The following is a 20,671-nucleotide window of genomic DNA, read 5'->3' as shown; positions in this document are numbered from 1 at the left end:
GACTGTCCTCTGTTCTTTTCATTCTTTTTTCTTTATTTTGCTCTGCAGCAGTTATTTCCACTATTTTATCTTCCACCTCACTTATCCATTCTTCTGCCTCAGTTATTCTGCTATTGATCCCATCTAGAGTATTTTTCATTTCATTTATTGTGTTTTTAATCGATGCTTGATGCATCTTTAGTTCTTCTAGGTCCTTGTTAACTGTTTCTTGCATTTTGTCTATTCTATTTCCAAGATTATGGATCTTGGAAATAGAATCTTGGATCATCTTTACTATTATTATTCTGAATTCTTTTTCAGGTAGACTGACTATTTCCTCTTCATTTATTAGGTCTGGTGGGTTTTTATCTTGCTCCTTCTCCTGCTGTGTGTTTTTCTGTCTTCTCATTTTGCTTATCTTACTGTGTTTGGGGTCTCCTTTTTGCAGGCTGCAGGTTCGTAGTTCCCGTTGTTTTTGGTGTCTGTCCCCAGTGGCTAAGGTTGGTTCAGTGGATTGTGTAGGCTTCCTGGTGGAGTGGACTAGTGCCTGTGTTCTGGTGGATGAGGCTGGACCTTGTCTTTCTGGTGGACAGGTCCACGTCTGGTGGTGTATTTTGGGGTGTCTGTGGACTTTTTATGATTTTAGGCAGCCTCTCTGCTAATGGGTGGCGTTGTGTTCCTGTCCTGCTAGTTGTTTGGCATAGGGTGTCCAGCACTGTAGCTTGCTGGTCATTGAGTGAAGCTGGGTGCTGGTGTTGAGATGGAGATCTCTGGAAGATTTTCGCCGTTTGATATTATGTGGAGCTGGGAGGTCTCTTGTGGACCAGTGTCCTGAAGTTGGCTCTCCCACCTCAGAGGCACAGCACTGACTCCTGGTTCCTCAATTTGGGATGATTCATTGTCTATTCATGTATTCCACAGATGCAGGGTACATCAAGTTGATTGTGGAGCTTTAATCCGCTGTTTCTGAGGCTGCTGGGAGAGATTTCCCTTTCTCTTCTTTGTTCTCACAGCTCCCGGGTCTCAGCTTTGGATTTGGCCCCACCTCTCCATGTAGGTCGCCGGAGGGCGTCTGTTCTTCGCTCAGACAGGACAGGGTTAAAGGAGCAGCCGCTTTGGGGACTCTGGCTCACTCAGGCTGGGGGGCAGGGAGGGGCACGGAGTGCGGGTGGAGCCTGCAGCGGCAGAGGCCGGTGTGACGTTGCACCAGCCCGAGGCACGCCGGCGTGACATTGCACCAGCCCGAGGCACGCCGGCGGCGTGACATTGCACCAGCCCAAGGCGCGCCGTGCATTCTCCCAGGGAAGCCGTCCCTGGATCCCGGGACCCCGGCAGTGACGGGCTTCACAGGCTCCCCGGAAGGGGGGCGTGGACAGTGACCTGCGCTCGCACACAGGCCTCGCGGCGGCGGCAGCAGCCCCAGCGTCCCACGCCCGTCTCTGGGGTCCGCGCTTTCAGCCGCGGCTCGCGTCCGTCTCTGGAGCTCCTCCAAGCAGCGCTCTTGATTCCCTCTCCTCGCGCACCAGGAAACAAAGAGGGAAGAAAAAGTCTCTTGCCTCTTCGGCAGGTCCAAACTTTTTCCCGGACTCCCTCCCGGCTAGCTGTGGTGCATTAGCCCCTTCAGGCTGTGTTCACACCGCCAACCCCAGTCATCTCCCTGCGCTCTGACTGAAGCCCGAGCCTCAGCTCCCAGCGCCGCCTGCCCCGGCGGGCGAGCAGACAAGCCTCTCGGGCTGGTGAGTGCCGGTCGGCACCGATCCTCTGTGCGGGAATCTCTCCGCTTTGCCCTACCCAGGTACGTGGGGGAGTTTCTTGCCTTTTGGGAGGTCTGAGGTCTTCTGCCAGCGTACAGTAGGTGTTCTGTAGGAGTTGTTCCACGTGTAGCTGTATTTCTGGTGTATCTGTCCCCACTCAGGGTCTTATCACTTGCTGGTCCTTCTTCCTGAATCCTCTTCTTCACTATATTTATTTATTTATTTAGCATTTTTATTTTTTTCCATTTTATTGTTTTTTTAACATCTTTATTGGAGTATAATTGCTTTACAATGGTGTGTTAGTATCTGCTGTATAACAAAGTGAATCAGCTATATGTATACATATATCCCCATAACCCCTCCCTCTTGCGTCTCCTCCCACCCTCCCTTCTTCACTATATATATATATATATATATATATATATATATATATATTTTTTTTTTTTTTTTTTTTTTTTTTTTTTTTTGCGGTACGCGGGCCTCTCACTGTTGTGGCCTCTCCCGTTGTGGAGCACAGGCTCCGGACGCACAGGCTCAGCGGCCATGGCTCATGGGCCCAGCCGCTCCGCGGCATGTGGGATCCTCCCAGACCAGGGCACGAACCCGTGTCCCCTGCATCGGCAGGCGGACTCTCAACCACTGCGCCACCAGGGAAGCCCCTTTCACTATATTTAATTGGCTCCTCTCTCAACGCATGCAGACATCTGCCCAAACATCACCTTCTTAGATAGGCCTCCCCTGACCTAAAGTACCTCCTCCTACCCATCACGTTCTATCCCCTAGCCCACCTTTATTTTCCTAGTACTTACTATTACCTGACTGTCAGGGAGTCCCCTCCATGCCCCATGCCATGGGGAATCAAAGCACCATCTGTGCTGGGGCAGGGGCTCCCTGAAGCCATGTACTTCCTGCTCTTTCTAAGCAAGGTATCACTAGTTTGGTTCTCAGTGAGAAGGATTTAGGTTAGACAGGAAGTATGCCTCTTTTCTCCCAGATGTCACAGTAATGAACACACTGTGAGATCACAGTCCTACTCCTCCAGCACACTGAGTTGGTCAGTAATGTCTGATTCATCTGTGTTCCCAGGGTGGGGCATTGGGTCTGCCCTAGGAAATGAATGAATGAATCACTGCTGAGAATAAACAAATGGATGTAAATCAATTCATTCATTCAACAAATATTTCTTGAGCAACTACTATGTACCAGACACTTTTTAAAGTGCTGGACATACAAACTGACAAAATCTTTGCCCTCATGTATCTTATGCTCTAATTGGAGAGACAGACAATGAGCAGATAATTATATAACTGTTGGGAGAAGCAATCTGCTGTGGGCTCTGAGTCCCTGTAGGTTCTTGCTGGGCATGCCAAGAAAGCAAGGCTCTGAAAGCTCTTTACCCAGGCCATTTCTAAGGGTGTGTTTTTGCAGCAAGCAAGCTTGAGGGTTGGAAAAAGAACAGGAAAAGCAAGCAACCGGGAAAAGGACAGGCATGCCTACCACTCACTATAAAAGTGGTGAATTTCTAACCTCTGTGTTCCTCTCCTATAATGCCATCCACGAGGTGTAGAGGCAAACATGATGGGTGGGCCCTCTGCAGGGCTTGCGGGACGTGGGGAAAATGACACAAAGGTAAAGCCACAGCTACTGCTTTTACCTTGAGTAATAATGTCCTTTGTCCCTTACCCAGGAGTTTCATGTCTTCTGCAGCATCCATGAAAAGGTAACAGACTATTACTAAACAGTAATAAACAGTAACAGTTTATTAGTTTGTAAAATCTCAGGTGCTGCCCAGTTCTAGTCAATATGTGAAGTGCTATTGAGAAAACTGAGCAGAAGAGGGGAGAGAGGGATTATGGGAGGGCTTGCTATTTTAGATAGGGTCGTTAAGAAAGCCCCCCTCTGATGAGGTGACATTGCAGCAGAAACATGAATAAAGTGAGGAAACAAGCCATTTGACTATTGGGGAGGAGAGCATTTCAGCCAGAGGGAACCACGGGGCCAGGGGTCCTAGAGCCGTTTTAGAGGGAAAAGGGCAGAAGATGAGGCCAGAGAGACTGTCAGGGGCCAGAACCCACAGAGCCTCAAAGGCCCTGTACGGCATTTGCAATGTACCTGAGTGAGCAGAGAACTATCGATGGGTTTTGACCAGAGAAGTGGCCTGCTCTGATTTCTCTTTTTAAAGGATGACTCCGATTGCTGTGTGGAGAATAGCCAGTAGCCCTGGAGACCAGGGTGGAAGCAGGGAGCCAGTGAGAAGGCTCTTACAGTAGACCTGGTGAGAGAGGAGAGTGGCTTCTCCTGGTGGTGGGGTGGAGGTGGTGAGCAATGGTCGGCTTCTTGCATTTTAAGAATAGAACCCACAGGCTTGCTTACGGATTGATTGTGAGGTGCGGGGAAGAGGAGCCAAGAATGACCCAAGATTTTGTTCTGAGCAGCTGCAAGGACGGAGTCAATTGAGGTGGAGAAGATGTGTGAGGGACAGATTTGGAAGGAATCAAGAGCACTTGAATGAGCACGAATGAATGAAAATGAATAACTGAATCACTGAATATCTTCTTTCTCCCAGTCGTGAAATAAAAGTCTTGTCCCGCAGGCAGCACCCTATGTGCCTAGAGCCCGCGGTGGAACCTCCCCTCGGAAAAGGCGGTAGTGGTTCCTTTAAGAAGGCCCTGCTCCGCCCCCCACGAAGTCCCGCCCGGGAACTGTCACGTGACCCGCGATTACTCACAAGGGGTGGGCCACAGGGTGGTTTGAAAGCCCGGCGCGCACCGCATGAGCGGCGGTTCGGCCTGTCCCTGGGATGTCGGTGTTGCGGCCGCTGGACAAACTGCCTGGCCTGAACACGGCCACCATCTTGGTAGGCGTCAGCATCCCAGATTCTCCCGCCCGCCTTTCTTCCCAGGCTGTGCCTCAGCCGCCAAGTCCCCTGATCTCTCTGAGGTGCTGGCGTGGGCTATTCTGGCTGGGGTGTGGTAGGCCGGAGAGCCACACTCTGAACCAATCGGAGTAGCCGCCCTTCTGAGGCTGAGGGACGTCCCCACCAATAAGTGCGCAGTTTCTGATTGGTGGGGCGGCTGGGCGGGGCGACCGCGCGCAGGGCGGGTTACCGGGTGCCCAAAACTTGGTTTTCCCGCGTAGAGGGGTCGGACCTCCGGGAGAGACGAGGCCTTTCCAGGAAGGGTCCGGGGAGGTAGTGAGTGCTTTCCGGACAGGACCGGAGAGGGTGCAAACCTCGGGCCCTCTGCCGGAGCCCTCTCGGTAAAAGGGTGCCTCGCGCACTGGAGCCGGAATCTTGGGTTCGCGGCCGTCCGGGCCCTCCAGCGGGACTGCTGTGTCCAGGTATCAGTCGGTCGCTTTCTCTCTCTGGGCAGCTGGTGGGCACGGAGGATGCTCTTCTGCAGCAGCTGGCCGATGCGATGCTGAAGGAGGATTGCACATCGGAGCTGAAGGTGTAAGTAGCCTTATGCTGGGGGTGTCCGATCGCTGGCCTGGGCGCAAGGGAGGGCGGGGTCGGCGGTAGGGGGATCACCAGAGAGGCGGGCACAGGTGGAGCCGGTTGACCAACCCCTCGGAGACTCCGTTCTAACGCGTGATCTGTCCCCGTCCAAAGGCATCCTCCATCACTGTCACACAGTTTTTCTGTTTTCCTCTAACACTTGTCACTATAAGAAGTTTACATGTTTCTTTACTTGTTTCCAGTCTGCCACCCCCTAAGGACCCCAAGGTCAGCCCCTTGAGGGCAGGGACTTTGACTTTTGCTCACTGGTGAATCCCCAGTGCCTTGAGCAGTACTTGGCACAGAGTACATGCTCAGATAACCCCCAAATTTGGAGAAAAAGTAACTAAAGTATATTTTGTTTTCCTTTTTCTAACTGAGAGGGAGTAGAAACAGCTGCTGGCAGGAGTCAAGTGACTGAATACATGTGGGTGTCATTCTCCCTGATAGAAAGATTATGTTCCCCTATTCTACCTAGTATGGGGCATTTCCAATTCCCACAGAGGAAATACCCTCTAGATTTGGATCATTCTGCTTCAACATAATCTTTCCCTCAAAATAAAGATTATTCATATGTCCATCTGTGCTCTACCTATCTTGCCAGGCTCTTTGGCTGTAGAACACCAAACACAATAACCAATAATCTCAAACCCATAGCTCAGAAATTGGAAAGGATAAAAAAAATTAATTTGGGACTTCCCTGGTGGTCCAGTGGTTGGGACTTTGCGCTTTTGCTGCAGGGGGCATGGGTTTGATCCCTGGTCCAGGAACTAAGATCCCGAATGCCATGGGGCAAGGCCAAAAAAAAGTCAAAAAAATTAATTTAATTAGCATCAGAGTAAATGGAAAATGTGGACAAAATTGCCTTCATTAAGCAAGACGGAAACCATTGGCAAAAAAGAGAGTCACGGGCTTCCCTGGTGGCGCAGTGGTTGAGAGTCCGCCTGCCGATGCAGGGGACATGGGTTCGTGCCCCGGTCCGGGAGGATCCCACATGCCGCGGAGCGCCTGGGCCCGTGAGCCGTGGCCGCTGAGCCTGCGCGTCCGGAGCCTGTGCTTCGCAACGGGAGAGGCCACAACAGTGAGAGGCCCGCGTACCGCAAAAAAAAAAAAAAAAAAAAAAAAAAAAGAGAGTCACATGACATGCAAAAAATCTGATGAAGAACCCACTCTGGGAAAAAGGGAAGAAAGCTCCTTTTTGAGTGCTTTGTGCCATTGAGAAATTTAATAGGAACATGAATTTTTAAAAGGAGTGTTCAAAGACCAAATAATAACACAACAGAATGAGAGGAAAAGGGAGGTTGCAGAGCTAAGGACAAAAAAGGTGAAAAATAATACCATATGAGATCTATCTAATAAATACATAGAAACAGCAAGGATCAGAGTAGATGTGGTTAAAGACTTAATTATTTACAAAGAAGAAAGATTTGAGAAAATTACAGCAAAAGTGTTTGAAGTGTAATAGAAGAAGACTTCCCTGGAATGAGTGAAGGGTTGAATTTGTCCATTAAAAAGGGTACATATATCTTGTTCCAGGAAAAATGGACAATTATTTACTTCTGAAGTAAATAATTCTCAGACTTTTAGGCAGGAGAAGCAAATCACCCATATGGTCACCTGTTCATTCTTTTGTCAAGTATTTTCAGCTCTCTGCATTTGTAGTATTTGGCAGGAACCAGGTTTGATCTTTTGTGGTTATGTGGAGCCATGTGACTACTTCTGGCCAATGAATTGTGAGCAAAAATGATTGTCTCTTTATTGCTGAAGCATTTAATTGCCAGTGAGAGACCTTCCTCAGTACCCTTTGTCTCTTTCATGTTCTAGAGTGGCAACTTCACTAGCTGAGGTCCGAAGTTATGGTTAGAGCAAAATATAAATGTATATAATAATACCATTAATAATAGCAATATAAATGTACATTTGTAAGTTTTGTCCAAATGGTAAGGTAGATTATAAGAATGCTAATTTTCTCACTTTTCTTAGTAATAGAGAATCAACCCCATATAGGTAAAATTAAAACTGTTAAAAATGATACCAACTTACTCATTTATTCCATAATCTTTTTTTAACTGGGTTCTTTGAGGAAATAATTTCTTGTGATTAAAAAATAATTTATCCAAAGTTCATCTTTTTTTCAGTTCTACTTTAGTTATTTTGCTTCCCCTAAATTCAGATAAAATTAATACTATTATCCTATTTTTATTTATTTTTTATTTTTTGGCCGCACCATGCCCCTTGTGGATTCTTAGTTCCCCGACCAGGGATTGAACCTGGGCCACGGCAGTGAAAGCGCTACATCCTAACCACTGGACTGCCAGGGAACTCCCTCCTGTTTTTCAATTACATCTACTGTATTCTAGTGTCTGAATGTGTATACATTGTGTACATGGAGAGATGTTTAGAAAAATGTTCTAATGTTAATAGTAGTTATATCTAGGTAACTGAACTTTTAGGAGTATGTGTTTCTTTTTTAACTTTTGTGTTTTGTATACTTTTTGGTATTCTTAAATTATAAGCTGAGGGGTGGGGGGCAGATGAGTAATAGTAATATGTGGAAATGGGCAGAAGTAGAGGATTCAAAAAAACCCTTCCGGTGGGTATTTGACAATCTGAGACTAAGTCCAGACAAGAATGATGAGGGTGACTTGCCCAAGGTCACATAGCTGACAATCGGCAGCCCTGGGATTTGGGGCCACTTCTGTCTTACTCCAAAGAGCTTCAATCTTAACACCTAAACTTCACAGTCCAACACGCTCTCCCCCTTCTGAGCCTGGTCTCCCTCCCAGCATGCAGTGTAGATGTCTAGCCTCATGCCATCTTATATCCAAAACTCCCTCTTGCCAAGGCAGTTACTAAACTTCCTGGCAGGGAGAGTAGAGCAGGAGTCATCTGGATAGGACCAGCTCTGCCCTGCCCCTGTGCTCACCTGAAAAGTCTTGCTTCAGGTGAATAGGAGAGGAGCTCTTGACAGCCTCTTCCCTGTGACGGGCGGCATGTGAACAGTCATTGTGATGTGGGTATGTATTTAGTCCTGCAATTTCTTGTTTTTCAGCCACTTGGCAAAGTCCCTCCCTCTGCCCTCCAATGTGAATCGGCCCCGAATTGACTTGATTGTGTTCGTGGTCAACCTTCACAGCAAACACAGGTGAGAGCCAGAGGATGGGGGCTGCCAGGCTCAGGTAGACCTGGCGCAGGGATGTGCTGGGACAGTGGCCTCACTTATGATGGGAAGGAGAGGAGACAAGGAGAGGCTGCCTGGGGTGAACTTAGATGGTGAGGTGGGGGGGCCAGTGGCCAATGCAAGATGTTTAAAAGGCACTGATAAATGCCAGCAGTGTCATCTGTCATTTGGCTCTCTGAGGCCTACTGTGTATCCCTGACAGCAGGCACAGACATGAATGAAACAGACCCCTGTCCTCAAGGTCCATCAGGGGAGGAGGCTAGACTTTTGAACAGACAGTTACAGTACCTGCGATGGGTACTGTAAAAAGAAGGAAGCATGGGGCTGTGAGAACCCAAACAAGACCTCTGACTCTCAGGACTTAGGTCAGGCTAGACTTCCCAGTGGAAGTGACATTTAAATAGACACCTGAGAGATGACGAGAAATTAGCCAGGGAAAGATGAAAGTGAGCAGAATGTTCCAGGCGGAGGGTTAATGTAAAGGGCAGGAGGAGCATAGTGTGTTCAGAGGACTGTCAAGGCCTCTGCAGCATCAGAGCCAGTCTAGCGTGGGGCCGTGGCAGTGGCAGCATGGGTGGTGTTGATGGTGGCCTGATCCGGTCTCCCTGTGGTGCTGGCAACCCTGGGGACAGGACTGCAGCCAGCCTAGGGAGTACAGAAGAAAGGTGTGCCCTCTCCCTCCTGGGGGACAGCTGGCTAAGAGCAGGACACAGGGTCCAGCACAGAAACCAAGGCAGACACCTGGGCCTGTGGTAGGGATCAAGGGAATCTGGGAATCCAATGGGCTAGAGACACCAGATACATGTAGCATCAGGACCAAGTCCAGACCGCACTACCGGACCGGTTGGAACCAGTCAGCGGTGACTTAGGCCCAGGTGGGGCTGAGATCTGCCATGGTTGCCAGAGGGCCCTGGCTCAGCAGATCTGTTGCTCTTTGGGTGAGATCTCTCTGTTCACCAGAAGGGACACTGGCCCAAGTCTTTGGAGAGATCCTGCTTCATAGCCACACTTAGGGGCAGGGCCGCTGTTGCTGTTGGCCTCAGGCTGTGTTCCTTCAGGCTGAAGCCTGACCTTTGAGATGGCTTTTTGGCCAGGAGGCAACAGGTTCCTTCATCACTCCCTGGACACAAGTGAATGAAAGCCTCAACCCAGAAGGTCAGGGTGCCGTTGCTTAGAGGAAAAGAGTGTTTTCATATGATTGATATGACTTAAAATTGCTGTAATCTTATTGGAAAGCAATTCAGCAATACTTATCTACACTTAAAAAAGACACATACTGTGACCCAGCCATTCCACTTCTAGCATCTGTCCTACAGAAATGTTTGCTTGGATATGTAAGGACCTGTGGGAAAGAAAATTCATGCAGCATCTTTTGTAACGGTGAACAACTGGAGACCGTTTAAATGTCCATCACAGGGAAAGTAGTTTGTGGTACTGTGTGGTCATTCCAAAGAATGTAACAGAGTTGTTGAACCCAGTTAGACCCAACTGGATGCTTGTACGTATCACTGTCTGTATTTGCATATGAAAAATATTCCAGAAGAATTACACCCCCAACTGTCAGCAACAGTTATCTCTGGGGAGTTGAAACTGAAGGTGGTGCTGGCGACGGAGACTTTTACTTTTTACTTATACACCCGTATTTACTGTTTGTTTATATTACGAACTTGAGTCACTTTGTAATTAAAAGTAGTTTGGGAAATTCCCTGGCGGTTCTGTGGTTAGGACTCCACGCTAACACTGTCGAGGGCCCAGGTTCATCCCTGGTCAGGGACCTAAGATCCCACAAGCCGTGTAGAGTAGCCAAAAAAAGAACTACCATATGACCCAGCAATCCCACTACTGGGCATATACCCTGAGGAAACCATAACTCAAAAAGAGACATGTACCACAATGTTCATTGCAGCACTATTTACGATAGCCGAGTCATGGAAGCAACCTAAATGCCCATCGACAGATGAATGGATAAAGAAGATGTGGTACATATATGCAATGGAATATTACTCAGCCATAAAAGGGGATGAAATTGGGTCATTTGTGGAGACATGGATGAATCTAGAGACTGTCATACAGAGTGAAGTAAGTCAGAAAGAGAGAAACAAATACTGTATATTAACACATATATGTGGAATCTGGAAAAATGGTACAGATGAACCGGTTTGCAGGGCAGAAATAGACACACAGATGTAAAGAACAGACGTATGGACACCAAGGGGGGAAAGTGGCGGGGGGGGAGGGGAGTGGTGAGATGAATTGGGAGATTGGGATTGACATGTATACACCGATGTGTATAAAATGGATGACTAATAAGAACCTGCTGTATAAAAAAATAAATAGAATTCCCCCAAAAAATGTAGTTTAAAGATATGAAAGGACAAAGTATTCCTCTAGGGCTGTTTCCTGTCACCCTCCTCTCGTTCTCTGGCCTCTCTGGGATCAGAGGCGGGGCGGCTTCTGCTCTCTCTGTTGTGAGGTTTGTCCTCTGCTTTGTTCTCTCGCCCTGGCCACTGCAGCCTCCGGAATGTCGAGGAGTCCCTGCACCATGTGGACGCCACCTTCTTCCTGGGGAAGGTGAGCTTCCTCGCCACAGGCGGTAAGTGCATCCCTCCCCCCGCCGCTCACCCCCTCCCTCGCCAACCCAGGGCAGGCTGCGGCTGGGCCTGTGGTGGACTCCTTGCAAAGGCAGCCTGGGTGATGGAAAACACATGCATTTTGGAATCTGATGTTGTCAGTCTTTATAAAATCTGAGCTGATCAGTCTGCCAAGTCAATTCCGCTGAGATAATGGCTTAGAGGTGCCTAGTGGCTCTCTGTGGCTTTCAGAGTAAAATCCAAACTCCTGTAAAGGCACAAAGTATTTTGCAGTTTGGCCCCTGCCTTCCTGTCTTATCTCCTATTACTCTTTCCTTCTTTGGCTCAGCTTATAGTTCTCTGAGACTTGGTAATATTAACAGTGGAAATAATAATAGCTACCCTATATCAAGCACTCACAATAGACCAGACACTGTCCTAAGTGCTTTGTTCCTATATTACTTAATCTTCACGACAGGTACTACTGTAGTAGGTACTATTTTCTCTGTTTTGCAGCAGAGGAAACTGTGGTCACGAAGTTAGGTAACTTGCCCAAGGCCCCGCAGCTGAACAGTGGTAGAGCAGAGATTCACACCTAGAGAGTCATATTCCAGAGCCCATGCCTTTAATGATTGTACCATGTGGCTTCTCTCAAATAGTTTTTCCTCTTCTTTATCTCGCTAACCCCTATTTTCTGCCTCCTGGGGGACCTGACCAGCCCTGCAATCTGGGCCCTCAGGGTATCCATCCCACACATGCCTCTGTCAGAGACTCCTAACACTTCTACCTACACTAATGGTGTGTCTGCCCCGCCAGCTGCACTGAGAGCTCCTTGCAGGACGGGCCTGGCACAGATTATTCTCAGTAAGCATTGGTGGATAAATGAACACCAGGTCACTTCTGTGTATTCATTCATTGAATCTCTATAGTAACTCAGCAGGGTAGGGGTTGTCACTATCCTCATTTCATAGATGTGCACTCTATCCAAGCCCCTTCAGCCTATTTTCTGATTTGATGATCTTGACTGCCCTGAAAAGAAGGTAGAACAGGATTGTCACCCCACTGACTAGTAAGAAGCTGAGGCCCAGAGAGGGGAAATGAACTACTTGGCCCAGTGCTTCCTAGATTACAGCCAGGAAGGTAGAGATTACAGGTCGTGGCTTCTTTGCAGCTGGGCGGGAGAGCCACTGCAGCATTCACCGGAACACCATCATGAAGCTGGCCCACACCTACCGGAGCCCCCTGCTCTTCTGTGACCTGGAGGTGAGGACCCCGAGCACGCGGGTTGAGGGATGGAGGCACACAGTGGGCGTGGTAGGGGTGCTTCTTGGAGGCTCGCTGAGTACCCTGGTGAAGGGGATCCCGATGTGGAGACAAGATCCTCGTTTGAATCCTGGCTCTTCTGCTCGTTGTCCTTGGGTGGGTCACCGTGGGCCTTGGGTGGGTCACCGTAAGCCTTGGGTTCGTACATGTAAAGTTGGGTGATGCTCCGTGTACATCTTGAGTTCTGCTCATACACCAGGCGCCATTACCTCCTGCTTTTGCGTCGTTCTCTCTACTCGTAACTAAGTCTTGTGTGTGTACCTGTGGGTTCATGTTAATATCTCACTTCCCTGCTGGGGTTAAGTGCTGTGAGGCCAGGCATCTTGTCTGCCTCATTAACCAGCAGTGAAGGTGCCCAGTGTCCCCCTTACATCCCTGGATTGCAGACCTTGTCTGGTCCCAGCCTGGGGCAGGGGGTCTAGCCGGCAGCAGAAGGGGAGGCTGGGTAGGTTGGTAGGTGGTTGGATGGATACATATGATATTAGTTCTGCCCTGACTTGCTTCTGTTGGTGTTTCTCATGAGGTGAATGCTCATTGTGGGGTGAGCACAGCAGATTTCTATTTTGCGGTTGAATTTTGCTCTTCAGCCTCTCTTTGTGCGGTACGGAACCTGATGACTTTTTGCTAAAGGGTCCTCAGCAGGAGTTGATGCTGCTGCCTCTGGGCTCCCAGGGCCTGGGCTGCCCCTGGGCTGCATGCCAGACCTGCTCAGTTGGTTTTGAAATTCGTTTCAAAAATTGTGTTTCTGCTCTGTTCTGGGTCTTGCACCTTTTCCCAAAAGCAAAGTGATGTCGTAAGAGGGAACTGAGTCAGTATGTGGTCCCTCATCACCAAGGGTTCTTACTCTGGGGTCTGTGGACCCCTCTGGTCGGAAGGGAGAAGAATTCAGGGGATTTGCAGACCTGGACGAGAAAAAAAATTACTTCTTGTTTTCACTAACCTCTAAGAGAAATTTATCATTGTGAATGTAGGCAAGAGATGTCGGTAGTATTAGCAGAACCTGTGACTGTTAGCAATAGAAGCAGCGGACGTTGCCACGTCCCCGGGGATTGGGGCAGATCTCATTACTCCTCTGACTGCAGAAGTCATTAGACCTGCCCTAGATCTCATTCAGTGCATCAGTTAGGATGTACAGGTTTGTGTTTCACATTTGATGACTATTTTAAGAACCCCCACTAGACCGACGCTCTGATCTCACAGGTAGGACCTGAGGCCCGGGGCACCCCTGAGGGGCCTGTCCCTGCAGGCTTTCCTCACAACAGGAGAGGCGAGACGTGCTCATGGTCACACAGCTAGGAAGTCAGCGGAAGAGCCAGGTTGGCGTGCAGCTGTCTCTTTCCTGTCTTAGCGGGCTGACTGTGTGGCTTTGAACAAGTCGACCCACCCCCAGCACACACACACACACACACACACACGCACGCACGCACGCACGCACACAGCCTGCCTTCTGTTGGCTCTGGAGGGGAATCGCCATCTTCGCTCCACAGCAGAGGTGCGTGTGGGGCTGCAGTTCTGTGTGTGGTCACTAGGTGGCAGGCTGTTCCAGGTCCTGGGTTGTCCTCTAGCCTGAGAACTTCTCTCAAAAAAGGTCTGTGGCCGACTTTCTATTTCCAGCCAGCAGCAGCCGTGCTGAGAACCTAGTCCTGGCGTTCTCTCATACAAAGCCCCCAGTGTTCGGACAGTCAGCACTCCTCGCACCGCTGTTGTCCTGTTCAGGGCACACTCCTCCGCTTAATCGACTTGGAGCCTCACCATGTTCTGAGGCCTTTGCGTGGCAGGAATTATTAGCCCTGTTTTACATATGAGGAAACACCAGGGAGGTGTGGGATTCGCCCAGTGAAATTATTTCCCAGCTCCGCTGATCGGGCCCTGTGCTGGTCCCTGAGAACACAAATGCCTCAGACATTGGCCCTGCCTCTCAGAATCAAGCAAAATAGACCGACATGTAACATACACAGCAGCAGAAGGATTTGCAGAGCTTTGGAAGCCTGGCAGTGGAATTCAGCCATTCCTTCCTGTAGGTGACGGGGCAGTCATGGTAGGGTCAGAAGTGGGATTTGGGGGCCACGTCTCTGGAGTATGATGTGTGGATGGCAGGAGGCCTGGCCACAGGCAGGAGGCCTCGGGATGAGGCTGCTGCGGGAAGTGGACTGTGGAGTCTGAGTGAGAGCAGCAGCAGTTTGGAGGACAGTTCAGAGGCAGAGGCCGCAGAATGCAGAGGACTTACTCAGCAAGTATTTCTGGACTTCCCTGGTGGCACAGTGGTTAAGACCCTGCCTGCCAATGCAGCAGACACGGGTTCGAGCCCTGGTCTGGGAAGATCCCATGTGCCGTGGAACAACTAAGCCCATGTGCCACAACTACTGAGCCTGCGCTCTAGAGCCCGCGAGCCACAGCTACTGAAGCCCGCGTGCCACAACTACTGAAGCCCACGAGCCACAACTACTGAAGCCCACGTGCCTAGAGCCCATGCTTTGCAACAAGAGAAGCCGCCACAATGAGAAGCCCGTGCACCACAATGAAGAGTAGCCCCCGCTCGCCACAACTAGAGAGAGCCCGCGCACAGCAACGAAGACCCAATGCAGCCAAAATAAATACATTAATTAAAAATATATATATAAAGATGATACAAATAGATGGAGAGATGTACCATGTTCTTGGATTGGAAGAATCAACATTGTGAAAATGACTCTACTACCCAAAGCAATCTACAGATTCAATGCAATCCCTATCAAACTACCACTGGCATTTTTCACAGAATTAGAACAAAAAATTTCACAATTTGTATGGAAACACAAAAGACCCCGAATAGCCAAAGCAATCTTGAGAACGAAAAATGGAGCTGGAGGAATCAGGCTCCCTGACTTCAGACTGTACTACAAAGCTACAGTAATCAAGACAGTATGGTACTGGCACAAAAACAGAAAGATAGATCAATGGAACAGGATAGAAAGCCCAGAGATAAACCCACGCACATATGGTCACCTTATCTTTGATAAAGGAGGCAGGAATATACAGTGGAGAAAGGACAGTCTCTTCAATAAGTGGTGCTGGGAAAACTGGACAGGGACATGTAAAAGTACAAGATTAGATCACTCCCTAACACCATACACAAAAATAAGCTCAAAATGGATTAAAGACCTAAATGTAAGGCCAGACACTATCAAACTCTTAGAGGAAAACATAGGCAGAACACTGTATGACATAAATCACAGCAAGATCCTTTTTGACCCACCTCCTAGAGAAATGGAAATAAAGACAAAAATAAACACATGGGACCTAATGAAACTTCAAAGCTTTTGCACAGCAAAGGAAACCATAAACAAGACCAAAAGACAACCCTCAGAATGGGAGAAAATATTTGCAAATGAAGCAACTGACAAAGGATTGATCTCCAAAATTTATAAGCAGCTCATGCAGCTCAATAACAAAAAAACAAACAACCCAATCCAAAAATGGGCAGAAGACCTAAATAGACATTTCTCCACAGAAGATATACAGACTGCCAACAAACACATGAAAGGATGCTCAACATCTTTACTCATTAGAGAAATGCAAATCAAAACTACAATGAGATATCATCTCACACCAGTCAGAATGGCCATCATCAAAAAATCTAGAAACAATAAATGCTGGAGAGGGTGTGGAGAAAAGGGAACACTCTTGCACTGCTGGTGGGAATGTGAATTGGTACAGCCACTATGGAGAACGGTATGGAGGTTCCTTAAAAAACTACAAATAGAACTACCATATGACCCAGCAATCCCACTACTGGGCATATACCCTGAGAAAACCATAATCCAAAAAGAGTCATGTACCAAAATGTTCATAGCAGCCCTATTTACAATAGCCCGGAGATGGAAACAACCTAAGTGTCCATCATCGGATGAATGGATAAAGAAGATGTGGCACATATATACAATGGAATATTACTCAGCCATAAAAAGAAACGAAATTGAGCTATTTGTAATGAGGTGGATGGACCTAGAGTCTGTCATACAGAGTGGAGTAAGTCAGAAAGAGAAAGACAAATACTGTATGCTGACACATATATATGGAATTTAAGAAAAAAAATGTCATGAAGAACATAGGGGTAAGACAGGAATAAAGACACAGACCTACTAGAGAATGGACTTGAGGATATGGGGAGGGGGAAGGGTAAGCTGTGACAAAGCGAAAGAGCGGCATGGACATATATACACTACCAAACGTAAGGTAGATAGCTAGTGGGAAGCAGCCGCATAGCACAGGGAAATCAGCTCGGTGCTTTGTGACTGCCTGGAGGGGTGGGATAGGGAGGGTGGGAGGTAGACACAAAAGGGAGGGGATATGGGAACATATGTATAACTGATTAAATTTGTAAAAAAAATAAAAAAATAAAAAAAATAAAACAAGTATTTCTTACATAACCTACAGTGCACCAAGCATTGTTCTAGGCACTAGGGAAGCAGCATAGAGCAGAACAGTTTTAAAACTCCCAATTCTGTTCTAGTGGAGGAAACAAAGTGAGGAAGTAGAACATATGGCGTGTTAGAGAATGGATGTGACTTGTCAGGTGGTGGTAAAGTGGCAAGATTTACATAGGGATTGAAGGGGCTCACTAAAAAAAATGACCTTTAAGTAAAGACTTGAAGGAAGGCTCCGTGGAGCCTCCTGGTGGAAAGGCCCACTAGGTTGGAGAAACAGCAAGTGCAGAGGCCCTGAGTTTGGAACTTGCCTGCTGTGTTCAAGGTCCACAGGGAGGCATGGGTGGCTGGAGCAGAGCTGTGGGAGACGAGTCAGAGTGACCACGGGGCTTTGTGGGTCGTAGAACAGGTGGTGGCTTTCACTCTGGGTTAGACTGGAGCAATGGAAAGTGTGGGCTGGCAGGGGGCGGGACACAGCCTGACTCGGGTTTTAAGTGGGTCCCTGCAGCTCTTGGGAGGAGAGTGGACTGAAGGGAGACAGGGGCAGAAAGAAGGAGATGGGCCTGGGGACTGTGTCTGGAAGAGTTAAGTGTGGCCTGGGCTCAGTGGTGTCTGGGGAAGAGGGAGATGAGAAGGTCTGTGATGCTGGGTGTTTCCAGGGCAGGCCCGACAGATGTGCTGATGGCCTGGATGTGAGACAGGAGAGGAAGAAGAGTCAAGGTCGACTCTGGAGTTTTCAGCCTGAGCAGCTGGAAGGATGGAGTTGCCTGTGGCTGAGATGGGGGGCGACTGCAGTTTGCGGGGACTCCCAGGAACTCCGTCTTGGACACACTAAGACTGAGGAGTCTGTTAGATGTCTACACAGAAACCAAGCCGGCAGCGGCACACGTGTGTCTAACACTCAGAGGAAAGGTCTGGAGATGCAGTTTGGGCATCCTCAGCAGTTAGGTGGTTTGAAGGTCACAGAGCTGGATGAGGTCACCTGGGGACCGAGTGTGGGGGAAAGAGATGCAAAGGCCAAGCCCTGGGACCCACAGCAGTTAGAAGTCACCCAGAGGAGGGAGCGGCCTGTGAGGTGAGAGGAGAAGCCTTGGAGGGTGGGGTCCTGGGAGCCAGGTGGAAAAGACCTGTCAAGGGGAGGGCGCGGCTGTGTCAGATTCTGCTGAGAGGAGACTCAGTGCGAATGAGGCCAGTGTGATGAGGACTGACGTCGCCTCTGGATTTAAAACCCAGGACGTCATGGGTGGCAAATGGTGGAGGATGTGGGGATGCCTGGTCACCAGCTTGGGTGACTGGGTGGATGGTGGCACCCTTTCCCCAGTTAGAGAGGGAACAGGGGAAGGGGGGGATGCATCTGAGACCACCTGTTGGTCAGGGGAGAACATGTGAGCATCACTGTTTATTCTTCAGCATTTATAATGAGCACCTCATCTGCCCACACCATCTGATGCCAGGCCCTGGGACAGTCTTGTTGCCCCTGCCTAATCCCACAGCTCCTCTGGGCCTACCAGCCCTTCAGAGGCCCTGATATAGGAACCGTCTGTTGATGGTGCCTCCCTGTCCTCGGAAAGGGCCATTCTCTACCCACCCCTCCTTCCTACCCCTGTGAGCCTCTTTCTCAGACAGATCTCAGGTAAGGAAGCCTTTGGGGCCCACTCCACCCCAGAATTGGTTGGGACTAGCCCTGATTCACATCCCAGCTCTGCAGTCACTAACTGTGTGCCTCTGGACAGTTGACCTAACCTCGCCAGCCCAGCTTGCTGAGCCTTCATGTCTTCTGGAGCAGGGGTCATCCTCTCTGGTATCCCTGGAGGGTGTTTGAAGGATTCGGTAAACTAAGGTGGTTGGAAACGGCTCGGCGAGGTGTGGCACAGACAAGGGCGTGGCCATGCTGGGCAGCGGTTCCCTGAGCTGTCCCCACGTCTCAGCACCCTGCCCCCCTGGGCAGCCCGCGGAGCTGCTCCACGTGAGGGGAGCAGGCCCCTCACCGCTGTTCTCTGCTCTTCCTCTGCAGATAGAAGACTTTCGAGCCACCATGGCGCAGCGCCTGGTCCGCATGCTGCAGATCTGCGCCGGCCATGTGCCCAGCGTCTCGGCCCTGAACCTGCTGTCCCTGCTGCAGAGCTCTGAGAACCCCTCCCTGGAGGACCTGTGAGGGCCACCAGCCCCCAGGCTGCCCCTCCCCAGGGCTTGGTGCCCGGCTCAGTAAACAGTCACTGTTGCTGGGGCCTGACAGGCCGGGGTCAGCAGGCAGTTCCCTCAGGGCCCCAAGTCCAGGGGGTGGGGAGGGAGCCCAGCTGGTGGGACTCCAGCCCCCCTCCCCCTCCCACACTCACTCCAGCAGAGCCCCAGGTCTTCGTCCATCTGACGTGTTCTCTCTCCACTTAAGACTTCAACTGAACAAAAGGTCCGTGGCTAAAAAAAGTTTGAAAATCACTGGTTTCGTCCACCACTCTGATTTTGCAGATGAGCGAACTGACTCAGAGCAATTAGGAGTCGGGTAGGGGGAGCTTGGACTCTGTGAGCCCAGTCTGACTCCGCATCCTGGCCTCGCCATGCCTGGTTATAGGACCTGGTTGTTGCCTCTTGGGGCCTCAGTTTTCCCAGGTATGAAATGGAGGTTGTTCCACCTACCCTGTTGCGTTGTGAGGATTGTATGAAATGGTGGAGGTAAAGTGCCTGAGGTTGTATTACTCTTGCGCTTCTTTGAGTGCTTGATGTATTTCATAATAAACGTGTTAATGCTTACACAGTGCCAGGTAAGCACTCAATGAACAGTTATTTGAACTATTATTTGAAATCACACAGAGCTAAGTTCAAAAACTGGTGTACATCCAGGAATTACACTGTGAAGTCTTATGGTTGTGAGAATTCAGTGAGGATCTGACTGAGGGCTGCTTTCTGGGTTGGCAGCAAGAGATTGTGCCATGACCATTGCTTTCCTTCTCCTTTGGGTCTCATTAGAATTTGTGGAAATGCCGGGATTAGAATCCAGAAACCCTGGCAGCCAGATCTGGGCTCCGGCTGCTCCCCTATGGCTGGCTGGGCACGCATGGGAGAACTTGGGGGTGAAGAGGAGGCCTGGTGGGAGAGGCCTCAGGAAGAGAGCCAGGTCCTGGCTACCTGGGAGCGTGAGAGCGCCCTCCCAACTCCCCCCCCCCTGCTTGTGCCCCGGCCTGTCCTCCATCCTCAGGCCTCAGGACCGACCGGCCCTGCTTGATGCCTTGGACGGTGCCAGCACTGCAGGGCCTCTGCTTTGACGTCACCGTGGCAGCCCAGCTCATGCTCTCCACTGAAGGATGGGCCAACCCGAAACTCGGTGCAGGCGTCATAAGGGTAGGGCCCGCCTTCCTCCTCTCCTTGGGTTCCTTCCAGACCTGGCCCAGCGCCTGACCCCTCGTGCGTGCTCGGTAAGGTTTGCAGATGCCTGGCTGTCTTCCAGGGAGCCCCCTCGGCCCGCCGAGAACCTCAGCTGCCCGCTGTGGAGACTCCGGTTCAGGTCCCAGATGTCACCCACCCGACCTTCGCAGAGCTTCACACTTTACAGAGCCCTTCTCACACAGTCGCTCCTGCCACCCTCCCTGCAGACCTGTGAGGTTGACAGTGTTTCCCCATTTCAGTTAATGAAACCGAGACCGTTGTCATCCGAGGCTTATCCACAGTCGCACAGCTAATCGGAGGCAGAGACAACCTCTGGCCCCAATTCTCTACTTGTTCTCTCTGTTTGTTCTCTTAGGCACCTAATCGTTGAACAAAGGTTTGGGCATCTCTGCTGGGCAGGCCCTGAGCTGAGAACACAGAAATGGTGGACACACAGGCCTTGAGCCAGAGAAAGCAGCTGTTTGGAAGGGCAGTCTCCCATTAGCACAGGGGGAGGCTTCACAGAGGGGAGGGCGGAGAGCAAGCTAGGGGCCCAGCGGACCGCAGGAGGAGGATGGTGCAAGCCTCAGGCTCCAGCAGGC

At 49.9% G+C, this 20,671-nt stretch overlaps 1 protein-coding gene across 1 annotated transcript; it reads left to right on the top strand.

Moving 5' to 3' along the window:
• The first annotated feature begins 4,526 nt into the window (after positions 1-4,526).
• CENPM (centromere protein M) lies at positions 4,527-19,484 on the top strand. Its single transcript, XM_079715037.1, has 6 exons — positions 4,527-4,590; positions 5,105-5,184; positions 8,282-8,374; positions 10,924-11,003; positions 12,152-12,243; positions 18,724-19,484. The coding sequence occupies exons 1-6, from the start codon at positions 4,534-4,536 to the stop codon at positions 18,862-18,864; spliced, it is 543 nt and encodes a 180-aa protein (XP_079571163.1). The 5' UTR covers positions 4,527-4,533; the 3' UTR covers positions 18,865-19,484.
• The last annotated feature ends 1,187 nt before the right edge of the window (positions 19,485-20,671 follow it).

This window comes from Hyperoodon ampullatus, assembly GCF_949752795.1.
Source record: "Hyperoodon ampullatus genome assembly, chromosome: 11".
Taxonomy (NCBI): Eukaryota; Metazoa; Chordata; class Mammalia; order Artiodactyla; family Ziphiidae; genus Hyperoodon; species Hyperoodon ampullatus.
This window is presented reverse-complemented; position numbering and strand designations above follow the sequence as displayed.

Excerpts from the sequence above, each read along its gene's own strand:
- CENPM (XM_079715037.1), top strand. The coding sequence starts at position 4,534 with ATGTCGGTGTTGCGGCCGCTGGACAAACTGCCTGGCCTGAACACGGCC. Across the intron at positions 11,004-12,151 it reads GAGCTTCCTCGCCACAGGCG|CTGGGCGGGAGAGCCACTGC; the intron begins GTAAGTGCATCC and ends GCTTCTTTGCAG. Across the intron at positions 12,244-18,723 it reads TGCTCTTCTGTGACCTGGAG|ATAGAAGACTTTCGAGCCAC; the intron begins GTGAGGACCCCG and ends CTTCCTCTGCAG.